The sequence below is a fragment of the Streptopelia decaocto genome (assembly GCF_964273445.1).
Source record: "Streptopelia decaocto genome assembly, chromosome: 2".
Classification (NCBI taxonomy): domain Eukaryota; kingdom Metazoa; phylum Chordata; class Aves; order Columbiformes; family Columbidae; genus Streptopelia; species Streptopelia decaocto.
The window spans coordinates 22,373,536-22,396,673 of record NC_138655.1 but is presented as its reverse complement, the minus strand read 5'-3'; the positions used below and the strand labels follow the sequence as shown (position 1 = coordinate 22,396,673).

Here is a 23,138-nt window from a genome sequence, read left to right as displayed (position 1 = left end):
CATTTGTCCCTTCTACTTTAGCTTCACTCCACCACAATAGCATACACTGCCTCTGAGAACTCACCGCTTTAACATGGTCTTGACTGAGTTAGAGCACCAGAGATTGACTCCTCCCTTCCAGCATTTCTGCAGACAGGCACAGCCCAGCTCTCAAAAGGTGGGTTTTTAAAGGACATCTTGGTCTGCCTGTGGTGCTCAAAGATCAGCTATGACTATCGCATGGCTTTGAGTGCTCCGAGTAACAAAAGGCAGTTATTGATTGTAAGGGAAGATTGCTACAGGAAGGAGAGCGAGCGGTATTTGTGCATTGCAATGGGCAGCTGCCCATGCGGTGAAACAGCCTGGGTTTAGCTGAAGGGGAGCTTTGTTGAGGAAAGGAGAATCCTTGCCTGGAATAATTGCCTCTGAGCCAGGGAGAATTGGCTACTCCAGAGTGGGAACAGGCACTCAGCTACCTCTGGCACAAGCAGCGGGGCTGTTGCAAATCTGATTTGAGCCGCTAACAATAAGGCATTGAAACGGCAAGAGGACCTAGCAGTTCTCTGCCTTTACTTGGGCTCCTGATCTCTGCTTCAGCTTCGTTTGCTGAAGCAAACCTGTAACAACACAAATGTATATGTGGAAACAAGGACAAAAATCTTTTGAAGAGATGGCAAAAGGCCAGGCAGAAAAATAAAGGCTCTCAGAAAAGAAAGGAAGCTTCTAAGAATCCAGATATTTTAGATGAAAGGAAAACAAAATCTGTACTGTAATTGTTTGCTGTATTTTGTGATATGATGCTAAATGCTCTCTTACCCCACAGAGCTCATAAAACTGTGCTCTGTGTACCAGATGGATTATTTTGTTTTTCATTAAATAGAGAAACTTGTAAACAGTGCTCTGTACCATAGAGATCATAATCTCCACATTCCCCCTCCTCTTCCTTAAACACAGGAGCACACGCACTTTGTGGGTTGTGCTCGGGCAGCCGGTCACTGTGGCTGGGGGGGCTGCAGGTAGAACATGCTGCTGGTGTCTGAGAGTGTTTACTGCATGGGTTTAGTTGTGCTTTTATCAAATCTGATTTCTGAAATCAAATAAACGGCTCAGTTACACAGTGTTTGAATACCACTCTCTGTGCAGCAGCGGAAGTTGGTTGGGTTAGGTCTGCAGAGCTGGCACCGCTGCAGGTAGGGGAAAGCAAAGAGAGGAGGTTGAATAATGACCAGTTTCTATTAGAAAACAACAAGAAATGTTTTATGAAGGTCACCAGGAATAACTGCTAGTTTTGCCCGTTAAGTCAGCATATTAAGTTATTCTGCCACCTTTGCAGCTTTCAAATTTGAAAGGTGTAATGTTTTATAAGTTTTGTCGCGATCCTTGTAACTTTAGCCAGAATTCTTGACAGTGCTTTTGCAACATGCACTGAGCAGCACACCCGTTGCTCTGCTCGCTACTTCTCTGCCTAATCTGTTTGCCTACTGTCTTGTGTAATAGCAATGCAACTTTTTTTTTTTTTTTTTTGTGGTTCTTTTATCCATAAGTTTATTGAATATTTTACAGAAGCAGGTACTATTACCTTCATTTTTGTTTCCATTATACTGGAAATTTCAGCCATAGCTGTGGTGCAGCATCTTCTCTCGTGATATACACGGGCACTGGTCAGTTTTTACCACTTTCAGGCTGGAGGAAACTGCTCTGCTGCAAATCCCACTTACTACTGGCCTTGTGTGTATTGCCATGGGTCTGTAACTAGATGTGGTAAGTGATAAAAAGTGCGAATTGAGACCAAATCTGTTGACTTCTTTTGCTCTGTCCACTGCACCCTTTGCTTGGGTCCTGTTACAGAAAACCTTTCTGAAATTATGGACAAATTGCATTCCAAAAGCAGAGATAGTTCAATTACAAGGTGTACCCAGTTATTAAATACTGAACTATACCTGGTTTAGGTGAACACTAGATTGGTATTAGATGCTTCTTTTTTTAATTCACATATTCTTATTATAACTGATTTCAGTTAAATGTATTTTTCCTGAATCAAGTGTACATCTAGCAAAAATGCTGAAGCAAAATGTTCTTATATTGGTTCTTATATTGTTACTTCCTTTTTTTTTTTCAAATAGTTTTAAAATATTTTGATTATCTGTATATTAGTAAAAATACACTTGAATTATTATCACAAGATCTGCACATATTTAGGTTTTTTTTGTTAAGTACTGAAGATAACTAATACTGAAAAATATGTCACCAAGTTTAATAGAGATGCTTGCTTGCTTGATGTAATTGTATCACTTTCATTGAGCTATGTGATGTTCTTTTCTTTAACATGCCTTGTGAATAAAGTAATCCCTTCCGGATCACCATTTTATTCTTCCTGTCTATGCAGTAACAAGCGACTTGTGGCCTTAGTGCCAAATGACACTTCATTCAACACCAGACGAGCCTACACCAGCGAAGATGAAGCCTGGAAGTCGTATTTGGAGAATCCCCTAACAGCAGCTACCAAGGCAATGATGAGCATAAATGGTGATGAGGACAGTGCTGCTGCCCTTGGCCTATTGTATGACTATTATAAAGTAGGTAACTCCATCGTTATTCCTCCCTGCTGCACTAGCAGGGAACCACTCTACAAAGCACCAAACCAACCAGTTTTCAGAGACAGAAATCTTTGCATCTTGTCTTCTCTCCGATAATTGCATCAAGCACCTTTTCTGTTTTAGAAAGCCTGTCTGAGACTGTTTTGATGTGTTTAGTTCTGGAGAGAAAAAACAAATTCAGAATTCCTGTACTGAATTTTCAGCCATGATTTCTTTCTGAGCATAGTGTTCTTCCTCTTCCCTTGCAAGAGCATTGGATGAGTTAGCCCCCTTTTTATTTGTGGTGGGATACTTGCACTATTGTTTAAAAAGCCTTGTCCATCTGTAGGTTTGTCTGCTTTTCTGGCTTATTCCACATGTGTTTTAGTTTGCTCTTCAACTGGATTATCTCTCATCTGACAGTTTCCCATGTTATTTTTATTTGTATAATGATTGCACTAGTCTCTATACAAACATACAGTGAGGTCTAGCCCTTACACTGGAAATTTGCAGTCTAAATAGAAAAGTGGAGGACAGAAATTGAGCTAGGCACAGAGACAGGGATCTAAGTCAGTTTACAGAGACAATGTACATACAGTTACACTGACATACAGTTTCAGTTTATGTCAGGTTCTAAGCCCAGGGCTTTACCTACTGTTTTGATACCACCTTTCTTTTTCATATATTTCATAGTTTTTAAGTAGAACTATGTGTGAGATTCCTGTGGAAAGCAGAGGAGAGTCCTACAGGGTCCATCTCTGTGTAATGCAGAAATTTCACTTTAAAACTCAGGCTTTGTACTCTGCAAATGGGATTAGTGTTGCCTGACAAGTACTAAAGTGTAAAATTGTTTATTTCACTTAAATTATCTCCGCACTCCTGAAACCACTTTTGCCTGCATTGGACAGATAATCTTCTGTGAAAGCCAGCAAAACAGTGCCAGCTTCCCTTGTAATTCATGACAAAGTAGCAGGAATGGAATTTAAAATTGCTTTTAGCATCTATTAATATAAATGTTTTGAGACAATAGGCTGTTCTTTTTAGTCTCTGCTATGATCATTAAATAAGCATTCAGAAGAAGGGGTTGTAGGCAAGATGCCATATACCAACCCTGTGGTTAAATATTGTATTAATTTCTTTACCTATTATATTTCAAGAGATGGTCCTTGCTTTTGTGTGTTGTTGTCAGTAAAGGAAAGCTTTTCCCAAGGAGAAAGAAGAAAGGGCCTTTTCTCTGCTTAACAGAGTTACTGTAGTGTCAGAGTCTGTGAAGTTACTGTGGATTCATAAAATTCAGGATGTATATGACCATCCAGAGTGTTGGCTTCTGTCTTAGTAATACCTTTGTATGTAGTAGTTCATTAATCTGCTGGATTTTTAAAATAAAACCAGAGAACAGCCCTTTTTCTTCTCAAAACTGTTCTGTGAGATCTCTGTTCTGTGTTCCAGGCAGTTGTAAGAAACTTGGGGTTCAGATGGAATAAACTGTGTTAAACTCAAGACCATTTCCAGCATTCCATCATAACTATGTCTTAAACTGGGAGAAAATAATAACTCTTGTTGATGCTCTCAAACAGGAACTTAAAACCTAACGTAAACCTCTGTGCTGTAATATGGAAGTGTAGAGGAGGACTTCCAGTGCATCAGACTCTCTTGAATTGCCCTTATTTATCATATGACTTATTTGTTTTGACATGCTGGGTAATTTTTTTGAAGTATCTTTTCCAGTCAATAGGATTTTTAAAAATTAGCTGGGTTATTTTTCTTTTTTTTTTTCTTCTCTTTTTTCATGTAGTGATATTTACCTAAACATAGACCCTCCTTAAGGAATAAATATAGGATCTTAACACAGGAATTAACATGTGCAAACTGTGGCTTGGATCACACTTCTAAAATATAGGAAAGAGGCTTTTTAACCAGCAGGATGCTTAATAGGGAGAAAGGATGTCCCGAAGAGAAGGCTCTGGCCCATACACTCTGACTCTGCTGCTGTCTTGCAGATATAGCTGATACTAACTCTGGCTACTGTAGTGCACTGTAGTATTGTTTTTCCTCTAAATTCAGGTATTTTCCTGATATTTCTTTAAAGTATTTAAAGATAAAAGGCACAGCTTTAGCCCATTCTTAGGTCTACTCTTGCTCTTAAATCTTGAGTTAACTGCTGTGGCGGCGTGGATGTACCTTGTTTTGTAAAAGCTGGATTAGAAGTTTTAGCTCCCAAATTGCTGGTTCAGCAAGAAAAGAAAAATACGGTCATGGCAGCAACTTTGCCCTTGGTGATTTCATATCTATGCTAGTGTCAGGAAACTGTTGGAAGACAAATCTTTCAAGTCACTTGGTGTCAATTCTGCGTCTGACGAGGGGCCAGATTTGACTGGATTTTTACTTCTTGTGGCTGTTGATGCACTCAGCAAAGCAGAAGTCAGCGTCCTCTGGTGACATGCCAGCATGTCCTGACCTGTCCCCATGTTAGGGAAGGACTGGTCTGTAACAGGAGGACTTAGTTGGTGCTTCTGGTTTAATTGAAAACCCTTTTTTCCTCTGAGCTAAAAGGGGCTCCATGCAGAGCTCATCAAAGCGTGTCTTCCTTTTCATCTTTTGTAATTCAGTGAAAAGTGTGTGTGCATTTGGGAATATAAGCTCTGATTTTGAGATGGCTTGACCTGGCTTGAAATTCCAAAGACAGAAGAGTGCTTTGCTCCAGACTCATGCGCCCAAGAACTAGAAAATCCCTACTTTTTTTCCCTTTGGAAATTAACTTTCTGTTCACAATCAGTGTCCCAAAGAAAAACAGCTCCTGGCATCTGTGAACTAGACAACACTGATATGGTTACATTTTTCTAGTTGTTGCAGTAGAACAGTCTGAAGCTGCAAATACCTGACAGTTGCATTTACCTGACCCCATGCCTGGTGTTGTTCTCAGGTTCCCAGAGATAAAAGGCTGTTATCTGTTAACAAAGTGAGTGATAATCAAGAAGACCAAGATAAAAGGTACAGTATTATTCAAAATCGTACACCCAGCTACTAACAGCGTTGATCAGTTGTGAACTGAAGGAACTATGATAGCCTGAGGGTTTATGATTTTCTTCCAAAAGATAAAAGAATGAAGACTGTTTGGGAAGCAAACTTTACTCCTTTTTAGTTTTAATTTACTAGAAAATTTGAACAGTATTATTAAACATGCAATTTGCAAAGTAGCAGAAAGTTTAATCATTTGTTTGTATTTTGTTGTTTTGCTGCTGCTGAGATTAGTAAAATCAGATGATATTGACTATTGGGTATTTGCTGCTTTGCTTTCCTTTTTCTTCCAGAGCAAAATGTGAGTAATTTAGCCTCAGTAACCTGATTTATACAGTTTTATTTGACATAACGTAGGGTTTGCCCAGAAGCAAGTAAAGTAACTCTCTCAGTCATTTGGTCAAAATGTTTATCTCACTCCTCTCAGATTTCAGCTTTCCTCTGTAGCCTAAAAGTAAAGTGAAGAGGCAGAGGAAACTGACTCCTGCCTTTATTAAGACTTGTGAACAAGAGAGAGAGCATATTTATGTAGAAAGAAATAGAAGTTTTTACATGGGGGAAGATATCTCCATGTGGAGACAAGCCACAGAAGGTTTATTTCAATGAAGCTAATTTGGGACAGCCTTAGGTGGTCTCCATTAGCCATGTAAGGTGAAAGTTTAGGTAGCTAGTGGTATAAATTTACTGTTTCAAAACAGAATATGAAACTTATTTTGAGGGACAGTTTTTCTTCTGCAAACACCAGAGAAATTCTTAAGTTGAGCATGATCGACAGAACTGGTCTTCGGTGGAATGCCAAGAGAGAGGAACAAGTATGTCAGAACAGATCTCCTGAGCTGAAAACAATGCAGTGTGGCACACCTACTAAAAGTTTTATGAGTTAACAATTTTATGTCAGTGCAACTACCATCAACAACCAGATTGCTTCCAACAGCAACTGCAGGCAGATGCGGGAATGCTGCTGGAGGTTACCTTGCAGCCACTATAGTTACTGATCTACTCCGATACAATGCAATTCCCGGGCTTGCTTTTTCAGAGAGCGTTGGTACCAGAGTTACACAAACAGTGGTGGCCTGTCAACAGTCTGAAAGAGCATGCATCAGCATATCAATCTTGCTGTTGATATTCTGCCTATTTCACATGCAAATTATCTACTGTGAGTAATCCATATCTAGCCTTACTCTTTATGTTTATTTTGTGTCTAAAGGCTGTAGCACTGGTGGATTGATTTTGCGTCCAAATTATAAGCCGAGGCAAAAGCAACCTTCAATACCCAGAATGTGTTGTAAGAAATCATATTGATTATAGGTCAAATCAAATGTATTGTCTTTCCCTAGATGTTAAAGAGCTCCCGACCTCTCTGCTTCCCTCACAATGTCTTTTGACTAGTATTTGTTAATGTACTGCTTCTTATGGCAATGGCTTGCCAGAGTTGAAAGATCTCCTTCCCTACCAGCTAAGAACATTAAGCTATTTAAGGAGGAGATTTACTCTATCATCAGACAGTTCATAATATTTTTTGTTTCTGTCTCACAGAAACTGTCTTAATACCACAGAAGCTCAGAATAATTTAAGTGGGGGAGACAACCGTGTTCAAGTCCTGAAGACAGTGCCGGTTAACCTTTCCTTGAACCAAGATGCTTTGGAGTCGTCCAAAAGGGAATACAACACAAACGTGTCTGGGACCTCGACGCCCATCACGGGGGCTGGAGTGACTGTGGTTAAAGCGGAGGAGTTTACCCCTGTTTTTATGACTCCACAAGCACACTATGCAAGAGGAGAAAATGAGGAGCACCGAGGGGTTATCTTTGAACCATATGAAGTGTCCAACATTGCTCCCCACACGAATTATCTCAAAGATGACCAGCGCAGTACTCCAGACAGTACGTACAGCGACACCTTCAAAGACGGAGGAACTGAAGTAAGTTTTTCACCTCAAATTAGCATCTAAGAACTCAATAAAAAGCTGTAAACAAGATAAAGGAGATTTGAGCTTGTAAACAAGATAAGGAGGTTTGAGCCGTCCATAAGAGCCATTAGAAGAAGTGATGCTTGTTTCAACCAATTCACCTCTGTTCCTTGCCGTGTTCCTGTCAGTCTGTGCTCTGGTTATGGGGGACCACGAGGTGTTTCAGAAGACAGTTTTAAAGTTCTTTATTGGAAACTCTGAGAATAATAGATACTGATCTTTTGTCTTCTGTGGTATTGTGTCAAGTAGAAGGTAATAGCCATTCTGAAAGAAGATCTGTTTTCCGTTAATAAGATCTACCTTCGGACCTATTTATAACAGTAAGAAATAGCAGCCACTTTGTAACTGGGAGATTCTTTATGTTTTTCTGAAAGTGCAAATGAGCAGTGTCAGCCTCTGCTGCTAGATATACCCAAGTAATTTATTCAGAAGATGTCTGTTGCACGAAGCTCTAATCTACAACATGGGAAAGTGAGAAAAAGTAGTAGAATTAGGTGACTACAGAGGAACGGAGGAGTTAGGAGGCAGAGAAATACTTGTGTGCATGTATATATGTAGGGGAACAAGGAGGAGAAGAGAGACAAGGAGCTGCTGTGTAACTATTTTACAGTTATGTTGAGGCAAAGTAATTATACTGTCTGCTTTAAATGGTGAGTACCCTGTGGCTGCTTTTGCCGGCTGCAGAATAATGCAAACAAGCCAGAAATGCAGAAAGGTAGACATTATTTAAAGCTGACAGTACCTTTGCAAATAATTAGAGATATTAGGTGGTAAAACTCTCTTCAGATATTTTTCCTCCAAATTTATAAAAGTGTGAATGTAACAAAAGTACAGGGCAAGCTACATTAAGGCTGAGTTACTCTGACTGAATATATAAGAAATTTACTGTGTGTTTTATAGAAGTGTATATATATGTGTATTATAGAAAAATAAATTGTCTCCACACAAGCATCATAGATCAGGATGTCTGGAGGTGAAATCCATTTTCAGATATAGGAAACATTTAGGTCAAGTAAGTGAATAATTAATGAAGAAATCTAGCTTGCCATTGATAAGTCAGTAAGATCAAACATTGGATTAGAAACACTGCTCTGCATTATCAAATCACCTAATTCCAGCTATTTTTCATTGTTACTGGTAAATGGCTTTTTATGGGAGCCCAGTGGTGCCATACCCATGGCTCTCCCTGGGTGCTGTAGCTGAGGGATTCCATTACGCTGGTTTATTCTGAGATGTGCTGCTGACAGCTGCCCAGTCAGTCTGCGCTGTGTGAAATGCTGTCAGATGTGCAAAGTTATTTAACTTGGAGGTTAAAAGGGAATCTACATCTATACGTTTGCCTTGCATCCCGAACTCCATGTTATGGTAATTTTGTTACAGTGATAATATTTTGTTACATGTTCTTTAAAATGATTGGTTTATAACAGGGTAGGTTACTTGTCACTTAGGATTTCTGTGCAGTCTGTGGAGACACAGGCAGTTCAGATCCGATTGCCGAAAGTGGGTGGAATGGTTTGCCAGGTTTGCACTTACTCCACGCTATCTTCACCTCCCCTATTAGCCGTGCAATATGACTGAACAACTAACTCACTGCATCCTCATCTGTAGCTGCTGGGTGAGCTGTGTGCTGCTATTCCTGACCTTCTAGCCCCAAGCACTCACATGCGTGCTGCAGGGGGGCAGGAGGAGCTCTCCCCACCCTGCTGCAGCCTCACTCAGCACTCAGCCTGTCCCTTTGCTTTTTCTGAACCACCCAAATCTCAGGATGGGCTTCCCCCCTGCAGAGCTCTGCTTCTCCAGCCACATGCTGTTGCACAGGGACAGCTGTATGAAGCAGGTGTGGGGAGAGCATAAAATGTCAAACTTACCAAAAGAGAAACTTGTCCTAAATTAGTGTCACCATTTACTGCAGGGCGACAATAAACCGTGACAGATGCTCTCTGTTAAACCCCCTGCCCTCCCCACAAAGGAGAGGGAATAGGAGGAAAAGGGAGAGAGACTTGCAAGTTGAAAAATGTTTAAAATGCTTTACTAATGCTACTAATAAATAGAGAAAACAATACAGAATATACAAAACCAGTCTTAAATTTCCCGGGGTAGCGCAGTGTTGCCTTCGGTGGAGCTGTGAGCTGGCGTGGCTCCTGTGGCAGGGCAGGCACCTGGAGGACCTGGGCTGGACTCCCAGCAAACCGGAACTGGATTCAGGGATGCAGGGCCTGGAACCAGGCCTCGGATCACAGGCACTACAGGAAGGGTCCTCTTCAGATGCCGGCCATGGTCGAAGAGAGCGAGACCCTCGTGATCCCCCACTTTCATAGGCTATTTGAGATGGGTGGGATGGAATACTTAGTTGGTCAATTTTTAGTCACCTGTTCTGTCTGTCCCTCCTTCTAAATACGCCTCTCTTACTTACGGGACGTGTGAAATTTATCAGCAACCTTGGCTGACATAGCAGTAAGTCTAAACCTGGATACAATTTTAACAATTATATAAATATACCTTTCTCGTCTCTTTCATATTTTTACTTATCTGTGATTAATTTATTAGTCCTTTACAGTATAGACAAAGTTGTTTGGTATAGGTAAGTGAACTGAATGTTTAACAATGTCAACATCTAGCCTTCATATAAAATGTGACTAGCATGTTAATATGGGACCATCTTCTGCATACTATTGCTAACCTTATAAGCTCCAGAGCGAACAGTGTCTGAAAAAACATGCAGCCAAATGCAGAAAAGTGCAGTTACTTAGAAGGACTGAGGAAAAATCACTGAAAGAGACACTGGTCTTGTTTTTAACAAAACCAGGACAATTAGTGTTTAATGTGTCAATACAGTTGTTCTCACTAGTTTTCCTATTAACTTGGTGCGAATGGTTGGGTTTAGCTGCAGTAGATTTGCTCTGATACCTGCACAATTTTTAAACACGTTACAGATACATATTTAGAAATGGTTTCAAAATGTTTGAGTGACTTAGTTCTGTTATACTGGAGGGGTGCTGAGTTTTTATAGATCACTGCGGTAGTGGACACTTGGGTCAATCACTTGCTATGTTCTTTGGATACAATTTTAACAATTATATAAATATACCTTTCTCGTCTCTTTCATATTTTTTACTTATCTGTGATTAATTTATTAGTCCTTTACAGTATAGACAAAGTTGTTGGGTATAGGTAAGTGAACTGAATGTTTAACAATGTCAACATCTAGCCTTCATATAAAATGTGACTAGCATGTAATATGGGACCATCTTTTTTGTATAAAAATACCCCATAGATGTTAGATTTCTTAGAGTATTTAGCTTATCTATTCTACTGTTCATGGATCCTTGACTTCTGATCTTCAGAAAATATTCCTAACCGGCACATAATACCTTCGCACTTAACAAGTATCTGACTGGGTATTTGTTGTGGCACAGTTGTGCATAAGGTAAAATTAAAAGCTATTTTCAAAATTTCCTGACTTGACACTTCTGCAAACAAAGCAGCTTTTAATTGCTAACTGATGGTCACAAAACAAATCCTGGAGATGAAATGTAATGATCTATCAGTGAATCAGAGAGACATCAGCAAAAACATGTTTTGGGCAAAAGGCAAGCCAAGAAGCAGCAGCAAGGCTCACATTGATTACGATCAAGCTCGTTTGTTCAAGAAGACAGAGTACAGATCTTTGCTTTGTCTGCGCAAAAAGATTTTTTTTTTTCATAATTCTACCTCTTAATGTAATTTCTTTTTTGATAGATGTGTTTTCATTTTTTGAAGACTGACTAAGTCTCCTTTCATCTGGTAAAGTGTGCGTTGCACTCAAACAGAATCTTGTATTGAAGGTAAAATACCTTCTTAGCCTGTGTCAGCACTCCTATTCAAAACAGACAGTATAGCAATCTAAATTTTTGTCAGCATTTTGTTGTAGGCCTTAAGAACAGCTGACCACACACATATTTTTAAATAAAGCGAAACAAAACAAAAATGAGGTCTCTAGGAAAACTATGATTTCATTTGAAAATCTACTTATCTTTGAGATGGGATAGATTTTTACAGACTTGTAGAAAATATTAATGTGTAGGCAAGGAGTTTAATAAAGCAGAAAACGTTTTTCAGCTACATTCTTGTAGCAGTTAAGTTGTGAGAAACTCTAAAAGCTTGACATAAATGTATTATTTCTGTCAATTCTAGTGTAAAGACCATGTAGGGTCCACTCCAATTTTTAGGGATTTTGAGTTTCAAATGGTTGATTGTTTCGTCTGAGGAGTCCTTAAATAAACATAATTCTACTTTTGCTGGTATTTTCATTTTGATTGTATCAAAATATATTTAATTGTTATTTTTCTTTTTCAGAAGTATCGCAGTGTGTCAGTGGGGGCTGAAGAATATATTTACGAACAAACAAGGTATGACATAAGCTCTGAAATGTGTTGACTGGCATCACATAGGAATGTACTGAGGAGAGGCTCCTTGTGTGTGCTTCCCACCCTCCTTTTCATCACCCTGGGGCACCTGCAAGGCTCCCTTGACGCTGCCCAGCATCACTCTCCCCTTTTCCTGTGCTTTCATATCTGTCCAGTTTATATCTTATCTATTATCTTTCCTCAGCATCATCTCAAGTTAGTAACTCCTCTGGAGCCCCCAAAGATATGCAAGATTAAAACTGTTAAGAGAGGTCCTCCAGGTAACAGTGTACAGCTTTGGCAGCCAGGTCATGGAAAATCTTCCCCATCTTTCAGGATGACAGGATGCTTGAACTGGCTCCACAAACCTTATGGAATTCTCATCTTTATTTTTCCCTTCCGTTTTGTTTTGTTTTGTTTTGTTTTCCTAGTTACTCCTAGTAGGTTTTCTGGGAAACTCTCTATCTTTTTACACTGTGATATTTCATGTTTACCTATAAAAGAATATAAATGAAGTATGTATTACAAACCATGTGAAAAACTCTAAGTATTAAAAAAAGGTTTTTTTTTTAAGTTTCAAAAATTGATGTTTGAAAGGAATAGTTTCCTCCCTAGGCACAAAAACATGCATGTATAGCATGGGCAAACACTGCAGAGTCACTTTAACTAATAAAACCCATGATCAGTAAAGTGTATAAGCTGATGCTTCATTTTGTGCTTGTGAATAGTTCTGTTTATATCTGAGAGATCACTCTAACTTTAGAAACGTGAACATGCCTACGTATTTTTCCTGGAGTAGACATATGACTCCTTCTGTAGTGGAGGTTCCTTACAGCTTGGTCTTTCTTTCTGAGGAATATCAAAGTAATCATTAACTGCAGTGAGATCACAACTGAGTCATTATATAGGCAGTACATATGAAACAGATATTTAGCAAAGACTGCTGACTTACTACACTGAATATTTATGAAATTGAATCCTAAAGCATTGATATTGTTAACAATTCTCAGACATTAAGTCTTTCATGTTATGGCCCAGGTCCACTTCAGAATGAAACCTCCAAATATGCATTAAGAAAAACAAAATACAGCTTTCCTGGGAGTTACCTGGAAGTGATAGGTGCTCAGAAATGAAAACTTCAAATTGAAAAAAAGAAGTGGTAAATATGAAAGTAACTGGAAGCCTGATAGAAGATCGTTTAATGACTATGTGAGTCTTTAGTTATGACTCATGGTGAGATTCAGAATGATACAATAATGAGTGGCTGCAATAAGTTTTAAAGGGTAATAGTAGTACTTCTGCTATAGGGAATACTTTGATTGGCAGCTGAGAGCAGGAAAATAATTCCCGAGTGGCACCACATAGAGACTAAAAAATTTGCCAGGTACAGTGTGTCTGGGATTTACATTTTTTGACATCTTTCTGAAACGTACAGAATGCCAGGAAACAGCAGACCAGACCGTGGCAGGCTGTAAGCAGCCCTGTGAAGACACCATGTGTCTGACTTTGGGTCGTCCTAAGCCCTTCTCAACACACATTCTTGTTAGGCCTGCTGTCTGGTGGGAGGTTTTGAGGTACATCTCCCAGGGCAGTGGGTATGCTTTGGTACACATCATGCAGCAGTCTTGAAGCGTGCAACCAGCAGTCCCTGCATGTGACACTAAACCAGAGGATGTGCCCCCACTGCTAATGGGTGGTCAGTCTGTAGGACCAGCAGATGCAGCAGGATGAATGCTGGGTCTGCACACCAGCGGTTCTGCGCTTCCAGTCCTGTCGGACAGGGCCGTACTGCTGGCCAGTGTCACCAGAGCCCCTGTCCCCCGGCACACGGGACAGAGGGTCTGCAGCAGTGTGTACCACGGTGGGTGGCAGCGGAGGGACCGCAATCCCCTTCGTTCTGCCTTCCTGTAGGCAGCAACCACATTGTTGGGAGGCGCTGGTGCTGCTGTCAGTGACTTCGATAGGTATAGGTTAATGTTTGCTTTTACCTTATTTTTGCTTTGATTGTAACTTTTAAGCAACTAGAAAAATGACTGGTTTTCCATTTATAAGCTAAGAAACACTTAGAAATTGTTTTCGTTTGACTGAATGAGTAATACTAAACTAATTAATTGATACTAAACTGTCTGAAACTTCTTCCTTTGGATGGAAAGACAGTCGATCAGGTTATTTTTTTCTTCTACCTTCTCTTCAAGTGAGGATTTAAATGTTGTTATTATTATTCATGCATTTTAGTGTTTTGTTGTTGTTGTTTGGTTGTTTTTTTTTCTATTGGATAGTTAAGAATGTTTTTGTGTTCCCCTTATTTCCATATTACTATGGCAGTGTTATGATGATCTAGAGAATTTGCTTGAACTAGAAAGTTAAGGATACACTGTTGTTTTGGACCAGCATATTCATCCTTTTGGTTCTACTCCAGCACTGCTTAAATACTTAGCTGAATTAGGACCTTTGTGAAAATGCTTCCCCTGTACCTCCAGTTTGTGAGAACATCCTGCAAGTGACTCCTTGCATTAAGTTTCCTGTGGTGACCAAATGCAGTTTGAAGAGAAGATTTATTCTGCAAGGTTAACACTATTTTTCATCTAAGGGAATCTGAGGAGCTGCAGGCATCGTTTTTATTGGATTATTGTTCAAGACTGTTATTGAAGAAGGCAGCTGGAAAAGTCAGTGAGAATTGTGTTCAGCTAACAGTTCGCTAGTTAATGGAGCTTTAACTTTTCATGGTTTGAGAACTCCTTTAGAGGTAGAAAGTTCAGTGAAGGAGGATCTTTTATAAAATCTGACTTGAACACAAGAGCAAACTCTTTTTTTTTCTCAATTTTTTATTTTTCCAAGGGAGTTTTCTTGATTGCAGATACAACTAAATGTAACCACTTTGTTCTGTCTGATTAATTTGGACAGAAAGGCTTGTAAAAGCCTTGATTGCATGTTGTCTTTCAACAAATGAACCTACTGTCCCTTCTGGTTGTATTTATTCCTTCTGCCCTGTGCTTGCTGAAAGTAATGCTTGGACTTACCATTCTCTGTGTCTGTCTTTTGCAACAAGCTTTATTTTATTGTTATTTTTTAAAAATATCTCTTTCTGGAACACTTCTGAATTTAAATGTGTGTCGAGCTGCTGATTTCCTGCAAATCATACTGAATTCCCTCCTGGTATTTGAGACTCTCACTGTGGGGTACACAGGCTTGCACTTCATGATGGTTCTTTTCAGAGAAAGTAAAGATCTAGTCTTTGATCTAAGAGACTTACAGTCCAGATAGTTTTACGCTTGATTGCCAGATCTGATAAACTTGAAAAAAGAAAATTGTGTTTTTAAATACCTGTGTGACCTTTTTCCTGGAATTTTATTATTAGCTTCTTATGCCTTGCTTATACAATGTGTGAAATACATAATATATGGGGACAAAGAGAAAAGGAGAAAGTGATATGGATTTTGTTGGTGTTTCTCTCCCTGTCTTTTCAGCAGCACTTTTCAGTATACACTAGAAGCTACCAAATCTCTGCGTCAAAAGCAAGGGGAGGGGCCCATGACCTACTTGAACAAAGGACAGTTCTATGCCATCACCCTGAGCGAGACGGGTGACAACAAATGTTTCCGGCATCCCATCAGCAAAGTCAGGGTATAGTCCAATTTCTTTCCTAGATGGGAATGGAGCTCTGCAGATAAATGTGGTTGTGGGTGGTTGGATTTTAATTTTTTTGTTTGTTTTTGTGGGAGAGGACAGGACAAGCTTACTGTTATGCCCAGTGTAAAGGTGGGAGAGTAATAATGTTGGTGGTCTCAAATATTTTGGGGTACAGTTTTTTCAAAGTGTGATCTTATGAGTTAATTATGTGCATATCTGCCTCAGTTTGTGGTTTGGCAGAATGATAATTGCACAGATATTGCACTTGACATTGGTGAACTTACCATTGCAAGGATTAAAGAAACAAATCAGAGAACTACTACATCTAGTGAGTAAGTCCATCTTCATTCATTCGTGCACTTCAGTGGCTGGTTTCCAGTGCATTTCAGGTAAAATGTGAAGAGTTGAAGCCATCCTTTCTGACATAAACTTTGAATGATTTACCATGAATAAGTATGAGCTTTTGCTTTATATTCACCTGGAAGTATGACGAAATGGATGATTTGCATCTTAGATTCCACGGGTGGAACTGGAACTTGGGTATTCAGCAACATCTGCCTGGTGAACAGGCCTCCTGATTTCCCTGGTAATGTTTTTGAGTAAGCAAATCCTGACACAGTAACCTTGGAATGAACAATGAACCTCAGAGTTGCTGCACTGCAAATTTCACCCTGAAGCTGGAAGGGCTGCATATGTATGAGGCTGCGTTTCCATCCAAATAAATGAAGTACCTTAAAAATGTTGTGGCTTTAGTCAAAGGAACTGATGAAAGTCAATGTGAGCAGTGAAGCAGACAACAACCTATATATTTGTGACATATATGAAGTTTAGAGAGATTTCCTAAAGAGAAGCAGTGATTTGTAAACTTGAATAGCAGTTGATTTTTAGTCTGTTTTCCTAAGCACATGAGGCTGATGATTGTTGGCTGAAGCTTTTTATCCTGTGGCACCCAGACCTGCACCCAGTGCTCCAGGTGAGGCCGCACCAGTGCAGAGCAGAGCGGGACAATCACCTCCCTGCCTGGCTGGCCATGCTGTGCTGGATGCACCCAGGACACGGTTGTCCCTCTCTGATTTCTTTTCTACTTCAGTTTACCTAGTATGAGCATTCTTGCAGTGTTTCACATGTGGGTTTTTTTTTTTTGGTTGGTTGTTTTTTTTTTTTTTTTGTTTTTTTCCTACAGCAGGGCTTTTAAAAAAGCCTTTATCACTCTTGTGAAGTTTTGCATAAAGTTGCAATCTGTTTCCTTTGAATCACACATTTTAACAAAGGGAATTCAGAACTTGAAATGAAAAGCTCAGCCAATGTCAGTAAATAGTCACACCAAGTTTGTCATTAAATACATGTATGCAAGGCTTCTGCTCTTGAGAAGGGTATTTGGGCTATGTGTGGTAAAACTGAAAGTGTCCTGCCTTTAGCCAGTGAGCCCAAGCTCTGTAACAATACATCACTTTACAGTGTAATGTCATCTTCCAGAGTTACAAGGAATCTGAACTCCAACACTTGGACTGAATTTGGATGAGAATTGAGGATGCTCTGATTTTGACATGACCACTTTTTACTTAAGGCAACTTAGACTTCTTAAAGCTAAGAATACAGTTAAATTTTATTTGTGCTACCAAGAACATAATCCTAGGCCCTGCATTATTTTAAAACTGCATTTCTTCTGTCCTGAGTCTTTAAGTGCATTGCAATATTGGACTGGAATGGCATATTGGGAGATTTTAATTTTTGTGTTTCTGACAATTATATTCACTAATGCAACTTCTGCTGTTGATTTTCTCAGAGCGTGGTCATGGTTGTTTTCAGTGAGGATAAAAACAGAGATGAACAGCTGAAATACTGGAAATACTGGCATTCACGGCAGCACACAGCTAAACAGAGGGTCCTCGACATTGGTGAGTGTAAGAGGATCTCCAGATGTTTCAGGGAGGATTGCAGAATGTGGAAAGCACTGGTACCTTGCACAAGGATGTGGTGGGATGTATTGGCAATGACTGCAAGGCTTGTACCACGGTTTTTATAAGAACAATGGCTTGTCCCTGCTAGGGCTGGGCTGTGGGGGTCTATAAAGCAGGATGGACATCATGCAGAAAGAATGGTCCTCAGTAGTCACAAAGAAGAGCTGCTCCTTGCATGTGTATTTTATGGTGTTCCACCTTCTGCTGCTGGGAAGTCGAGGTGTGTGCCTCCTCAGGAGTGGCAGAGTGTTTGTTTCCTTTAGTTTTTCAAAGGCTGATGCAGTCTTTGATCCAGTAGCAGCCCACATAACTGTTCTGCTACCTAATCTGATGTGTGAGTGCAGCCTGAGAGTGAAGATGCCATCATGATCACTGCAAAGGAGCGCACAGGACTCCTACACCCCCAGTTTGTGAGTCTTGTTGGTGTCAGAGAGAAGTGAGGGAGAAAGGAGCTCTGAGCTTGGGTGTGCTATCCTGAGATACCTGTTTACTCTTCATCCCATCTAAGGTATTTACAAGCCCATTTCAGCCCCAACTGCCCTATCCGCATGCTTGGGAGATTTTAATAGAGGAAGAACACATACCTGCTGCCAGGGAGCCTGAAGTTGAAATCTGTGGGAGTGTCTAGACATCAAGCGCTTCTCCCCTCCCACGTGCAGTTTACACACGCAGCCATCTGCCGTGGATTCCAGTCAAAGGAGTCCACGGGACCTAAGCAGACAAAGTCGATCTTGTTTTGACCGCCTGAGGGAACCAAACCATTGAATGGAAAGAATGAGAGGGGGAAAAGAGGAGGGGGAAAAAAAAACAGAGTTACTTGGAGAGAGCACTGCAACACTTCAGGGGTGATCGAACACCTCCAGTGCTGGGAATCAGTCCCTAAGTGCTCCTGCTCATGCAGGGCCTTTCAACTTGGAAAAGCTGCGGCCTCCACTGAGACTGGTATTACTTAGAGTCAAGTGTGTTTGGTCAAAGCAGCTCTTTCTGAATCTCCTCTCTGCCTCTTATCATCATAGTTTTGGCTGAACTATTTCCTCAATTTTTTATTTTTTTTGTCCTTTGGTATAGTTAAGGCAGTACAAGCTCCACCCCAGACCAAATGACTTGTCTCACAACACATTAAAAGAGCAAGTATGCCACGTCACAGCCATTTCTGAAGTCTGCCTGTTTTTTGTGCTAGTCCCTACAGGCTTGCAGTACTAGTGCTCATACCATTGAAGGTATGTGCTGAGGAGCTCGTTCCGCTGCAGTGCCAACACCCTTTGACTCCACTGTGCTTGTGGACTGACACATTTCAGTCCCCTTAGCCGAACAAGTCAGCTTGTCGTGCATATTCTGTAAAAAAGTGCTCTGAAAAAGAAGTGCTCTACATGAGCTGTATGTTTATCTGTGTTAAAGTGAACGTCTTTTATGTTTTCATTAGTTTGAGATGAGATAGGTCTGTGCTGACTTTTGAGGCACTCTGGCACGTATTCTTTATTTGGACAGCAAACATGAGCAAAACCTGATGTACATGGTGTAAGACTGATATAGCACTCCTTGTCAGATGTAAGAACTGTAAGAGCACAGTTCATCTCGGTGTTTTCAGAAGAAAGTCCTCGATGTTGTTCAGTAGTGTTTTCTTGAGAATAACTGAAATATGGCCTCAGCTCTAGAACATGACTTGGTCCTTAGCAGGCAGAGGATTGAATGAATTCGGGATGTTCTAGTTCTGGGGTCCCGCTATTCAACCCTCAGGTGGGGGTGATGACTCTGCTTGTGCGGCTTTTCTTGGTAGCACAGGCCTGTCTGTCTGTCTGCCTTCTGGTCTGCAGAAGAGATTCTAGGGATCAGAGGAAACAGAGTGACTTGGTTCCCTCACTCCAGACATGCAGGGGTCACTGCTCTAATTTGTTTTTTGTGCTGGCTGGTGCTTCTCCTGGGAGGAAGGATGCTGCAATGGATTAGATGCAGCACCAAGTCTGAAGATGCATTGACATTAATAGGAGAAGCATGTGTGTATGTGTAAGCAAGTCCTTAGTGCTTGAGGAATCAACCCAAGGACATGACATTTATTAAGCAAGAAGAAAAGGTATTTTCTAGAATTTAGGCTATGTGCTGCTATAGATCTTTATTTTTTTTTCTGAAGAAGCAGGAAGACACCTTCCCTATTTTTAGCAGGAGTGAGGAGAAAAAAAAGCTGACTTTTCCACAGTGCTGTGCTGTGTGACATTAGATCAGTAGTGTTTTCTTTTAAAATAATTTCAAATAAAGAAGATAATACTAGATTGCAGCAAATATTATTTAGAATCAGTATCATAATTTGACAGATACTGGAACAGATTCAAACATGGACATAAAAAGTGAATATGGAAGCTTTAGAGTGGGGTTATTTGTGCTCTAGAGTCTTGCCCATATTTTTTGGCAGGATAGTTTGTATGATTCATGTACACAACACAGAAACTACTGCAATGGTATGTAATACATGAAAATTATTAGTGTTGAAATTTGCCATTGTTTAATATGCAGTTTACCCAAGAAAAGAGGAAATAATTCCTGTAGAGCCATTTTCTTGCATAGTGAAGAAGCCAAATTTTCTACTTCTGGTAACTCACAGCAGCAGAAGAGGGAAAATTGTAGTCACACTAACAACTTTCAAATATCCTTGGATGTAAATGCTTCTTAATCTACTGAGGATCCTTCTTTAATTATCTGTAAATTGATGGGAATAGAATGCACTTCTGCTTTTAAACAGCATGTCATATAGACACTCGATGAGATTTGTGTATGGCAATTAAGGAGGCAGAGGCATGTGCTGGAGGAAAGGAAAGGCTGGTGGGATGCGAGGTTCTGACAGCCTTTTAGGAGAAGAAAACATGTGTCTTTACAAGACATCTTGTTCACGTCTTTCCAAAGTGCACCTACACAGCACGCCCATATGGAGCAGTCAGTTGCACGAGGCACTTTCTGGTGAATCATACATTTAAGGGTGTGGGTGGATGTGTGCACATGCATATTAAACTACTTTTGTGTCTTCTAATTCCTCTCATTTGCATTCCCACACTGAATTTAGACAGTGAAGCCAGTGACTTCAGTTAGGAAGGAGACCTAAGTTCATGATGGTGATGAAAAGTCTGCCTGGCTTCGCAAACACCATGTGCACTTGCTGTATCACCAAATATCTTGTTCTCCCAGAAGAGAGAATTTTTACTCTATCCAAAATACTGTATCCCAGGCACACAGTTTCACTTGCCCAGTGAAATGCCAGCATACTTTCATTTCAGATGAGAGAAAAATATACCGATTGCATGTCTCAAATGTTAAATAATTCTGCTTGCAGCAATGGTTTTATTATAAATGATTTTAAAACAGTTATTACTAGAAATTATTGTTTAGAGACCAACAATTTATTTTTAGAAGGGCAAAGGAAATTAATATTGAAACCATTTGGGTGTCTCATTGACAGAATGCAGAAGCATCCTCTTTCTATAACTGATAACACAGCTAAGAATCAGTGTGCCTCTGAAGTGCACTTCTGTAGATCAAGGTTGCCACATGACAGACTCTCAGACCTCTGGCGCTGAGTCCAGTTACAACCATTACAGCCCTGGAGGGATTCCAAGGAAATGTATATGTCCCAGAGACAGGTGATGCATTTTTGTGAAGAATCTGGAAGTTTCTTTAATCAAGCAGATATTACCTTCTTACAAACCTTGTCTGTCTCTTAATCTGCCATCAAAAAGAAGAAAGTGTGTTAAAGTGGCTGGCTGAGGGAGTGAAAAAGGGGGCTTGTTCCCTTTCCAATTATGAAGAAGACCTGGAAGTTGTCTGTCTTACATGTTTTTCTGCCCTTACTGTTTTTGGTGGGGGGTGGGTGATCTTTGAAATTTGGACTTCCTCCCTCTTGCTTTGCATTCCTGCTAAAACACTACCTTATTGGTAACATTAGGAGCCCTTTGGAAAGAAGTGAGAAGAGGGTACAGATTTTGTAGTCAGTCAATTTTAAAATACTTTGTTCGTTTGTTTGATATTTTAGTATCATACACACTTTGGAGAAAGGACCTTTGTGGTTTTGGTTCTTTGTTATGGATGGTGTTTGTTTTTAAATAGAGACCCAGCATCCAGTGCAGTATTTCCTGGAAGAATTGAAATGGCTGGGCAAGGGATGTGCACTTCTGATTATTTATTCCAATGATAGCTCTTAGCTTTTTAGAAAGCTTCCTTAGGATTTACTGTAATGTCACTTATTTATGTCAAGGTTTGAATGGTCCCTATAAAAGTTGCAATAGCTCTGAGTTAATTTTGCTGCTTTGGCCATTCCTTGGCCAAGCTATTGAATGCACCCACTCAATCCTACTACAGTCACACTCATTTATTTTAGAGAGGCAAGCAATATTTCGCAAAAACATTAGCTAGTGATGTGCTATGCATAAGACTCAAGCTGGCGTATATTACCTCTTTGCAATTTACCTATGAATAACTCCATGTAAACAATACAAGAGGTAGTCTTGATGCATTAGGCAATACAGCTGAAAAAACAAAGATGTACTATAAACTGTAAAAGAGAAAGTTTTAACTTTTTTCATCAGTAATTTGTTTGTTATTTCTTACAGCTGATTACAAGGAGAGTTTTAATACCATTGGGAATATTGAAGAAATCGCATTCAATGCTGTGTCCTTTACTTGGGATGTCAATGAAGAGGCAAAGGTGAGGAAAACCCATGGTATCACTTTATAAGTACCATAGACCCTTAGTCACTGTTCCACTTTTCTCCTTTTTAACAAATAGTAAGAAGGGTAGGCAGAGGTGAGAGAGCTCAGTCTCTGCAAAGCCAGGCAAACAGTGGTCTTCTCGGATTCTGGCCGCCTGTAACAGGGAAGATGACATGTAACAGCTGTTGGGATGATATTGCATTCACACCTGTATCACTGGCAGATAGAGTTGTAGTTCTGAGGAAAACCTGCAGGGCCCTCAGAGTGTAGTTTCTCGCTTGTGGTCTCTCGGTGATTTTCCATTTATAATATGGCCAGCCTCAGAAACAGTTGAAGGTTTTTTTGTACTTGGAAAGTGAGTGTGGGACATGGGGCGAATATTTTCTTTCTCTAGATTATCAGCTTCCTTTCTACACTATTAACATCTCCAATAATCAATATTCTATAAGCTAGACTATGCTTTGTGCAGTTATTTTTATAGTGTTACACAGACTGTTCTTTCAATTGAAAAGGAATGTATTTTTGAGGAGTGATGCATTCTTTTTTCCATTTTGCATTTGGGGATGTGGTTGCCACAGTGGACCTATAAACCAGGACAACAGAGCACCATAACAAGTTTCTTACAGATAAGGTTATCCAAAGGGTGGCAGAGTGTTTCAGTTGCATGGACTAGTGTAGGAGAAATGAAAAGCTGCTGGTAATTATAAAAAGAAGTTGGCCTCTGGAAAGCAAACAAGGGAAATAGGCTGTAAAATGAGTGGGGGTAATGCAGGACTCTCGGGGATGTAGAAATAATAAACAGCAAACACTGTTTAGCTTAGCAAACTCATTGATAACTGTTTTCATGTTGAATACAAAATGGCCAATGTTCAAGTAATGCTAAGGATTTTTCAAATACAGCGACTTCTTCGTGCATGATTCCCCACTG

The 23,138-nt window shown here is 40.0% G+C and overlaps 1 protein-coding gene across 1 annotated transcript in view; it reads left to right on the top strand.

Annotated features, from left to right (window-relative positions):
* Positions 1-1,735: 1,735 nt before the first annotated feature.
* Positions 1,736-23,138, top strand: part of GRHL2 (grainyhead like transcription factor 2) — a gene marked incomplete at both ends in the record, with an annotated part of 54,995 nt that continues 33,592 nt past the window's right edge. The window contains 8 exons of the mRNA XM_082046271.1: positions 1,736-1,740; positions 2,366-2,555; positions 5,479-5,546; positions 7,110-7,494; positions 11,878-11,930; positions 15,395-15,551; positions 17,344-17,455; positions 22,111-22,205. Coding sequence (XP_081902397.1) covers positions 1,736-1,740; positions 2,366-2,555; positions 5,479-5,546; positions 7,110-7,494; positions 11,878-11,930; positions 15,395-15,551; positions 17,344-17,455; positions 22,111-22,205 — 1,065 coding nt within the window. The remainder of the gene's footprint in view (positions 1,741-2,365; positions 2,556-5,478; positions 5,547-7,109; positions 7,495-11,877; positions 11,931-15,394; positions 15,552-17,343; positions 17,456-22,110; positions 22,206-23,138) is intronic.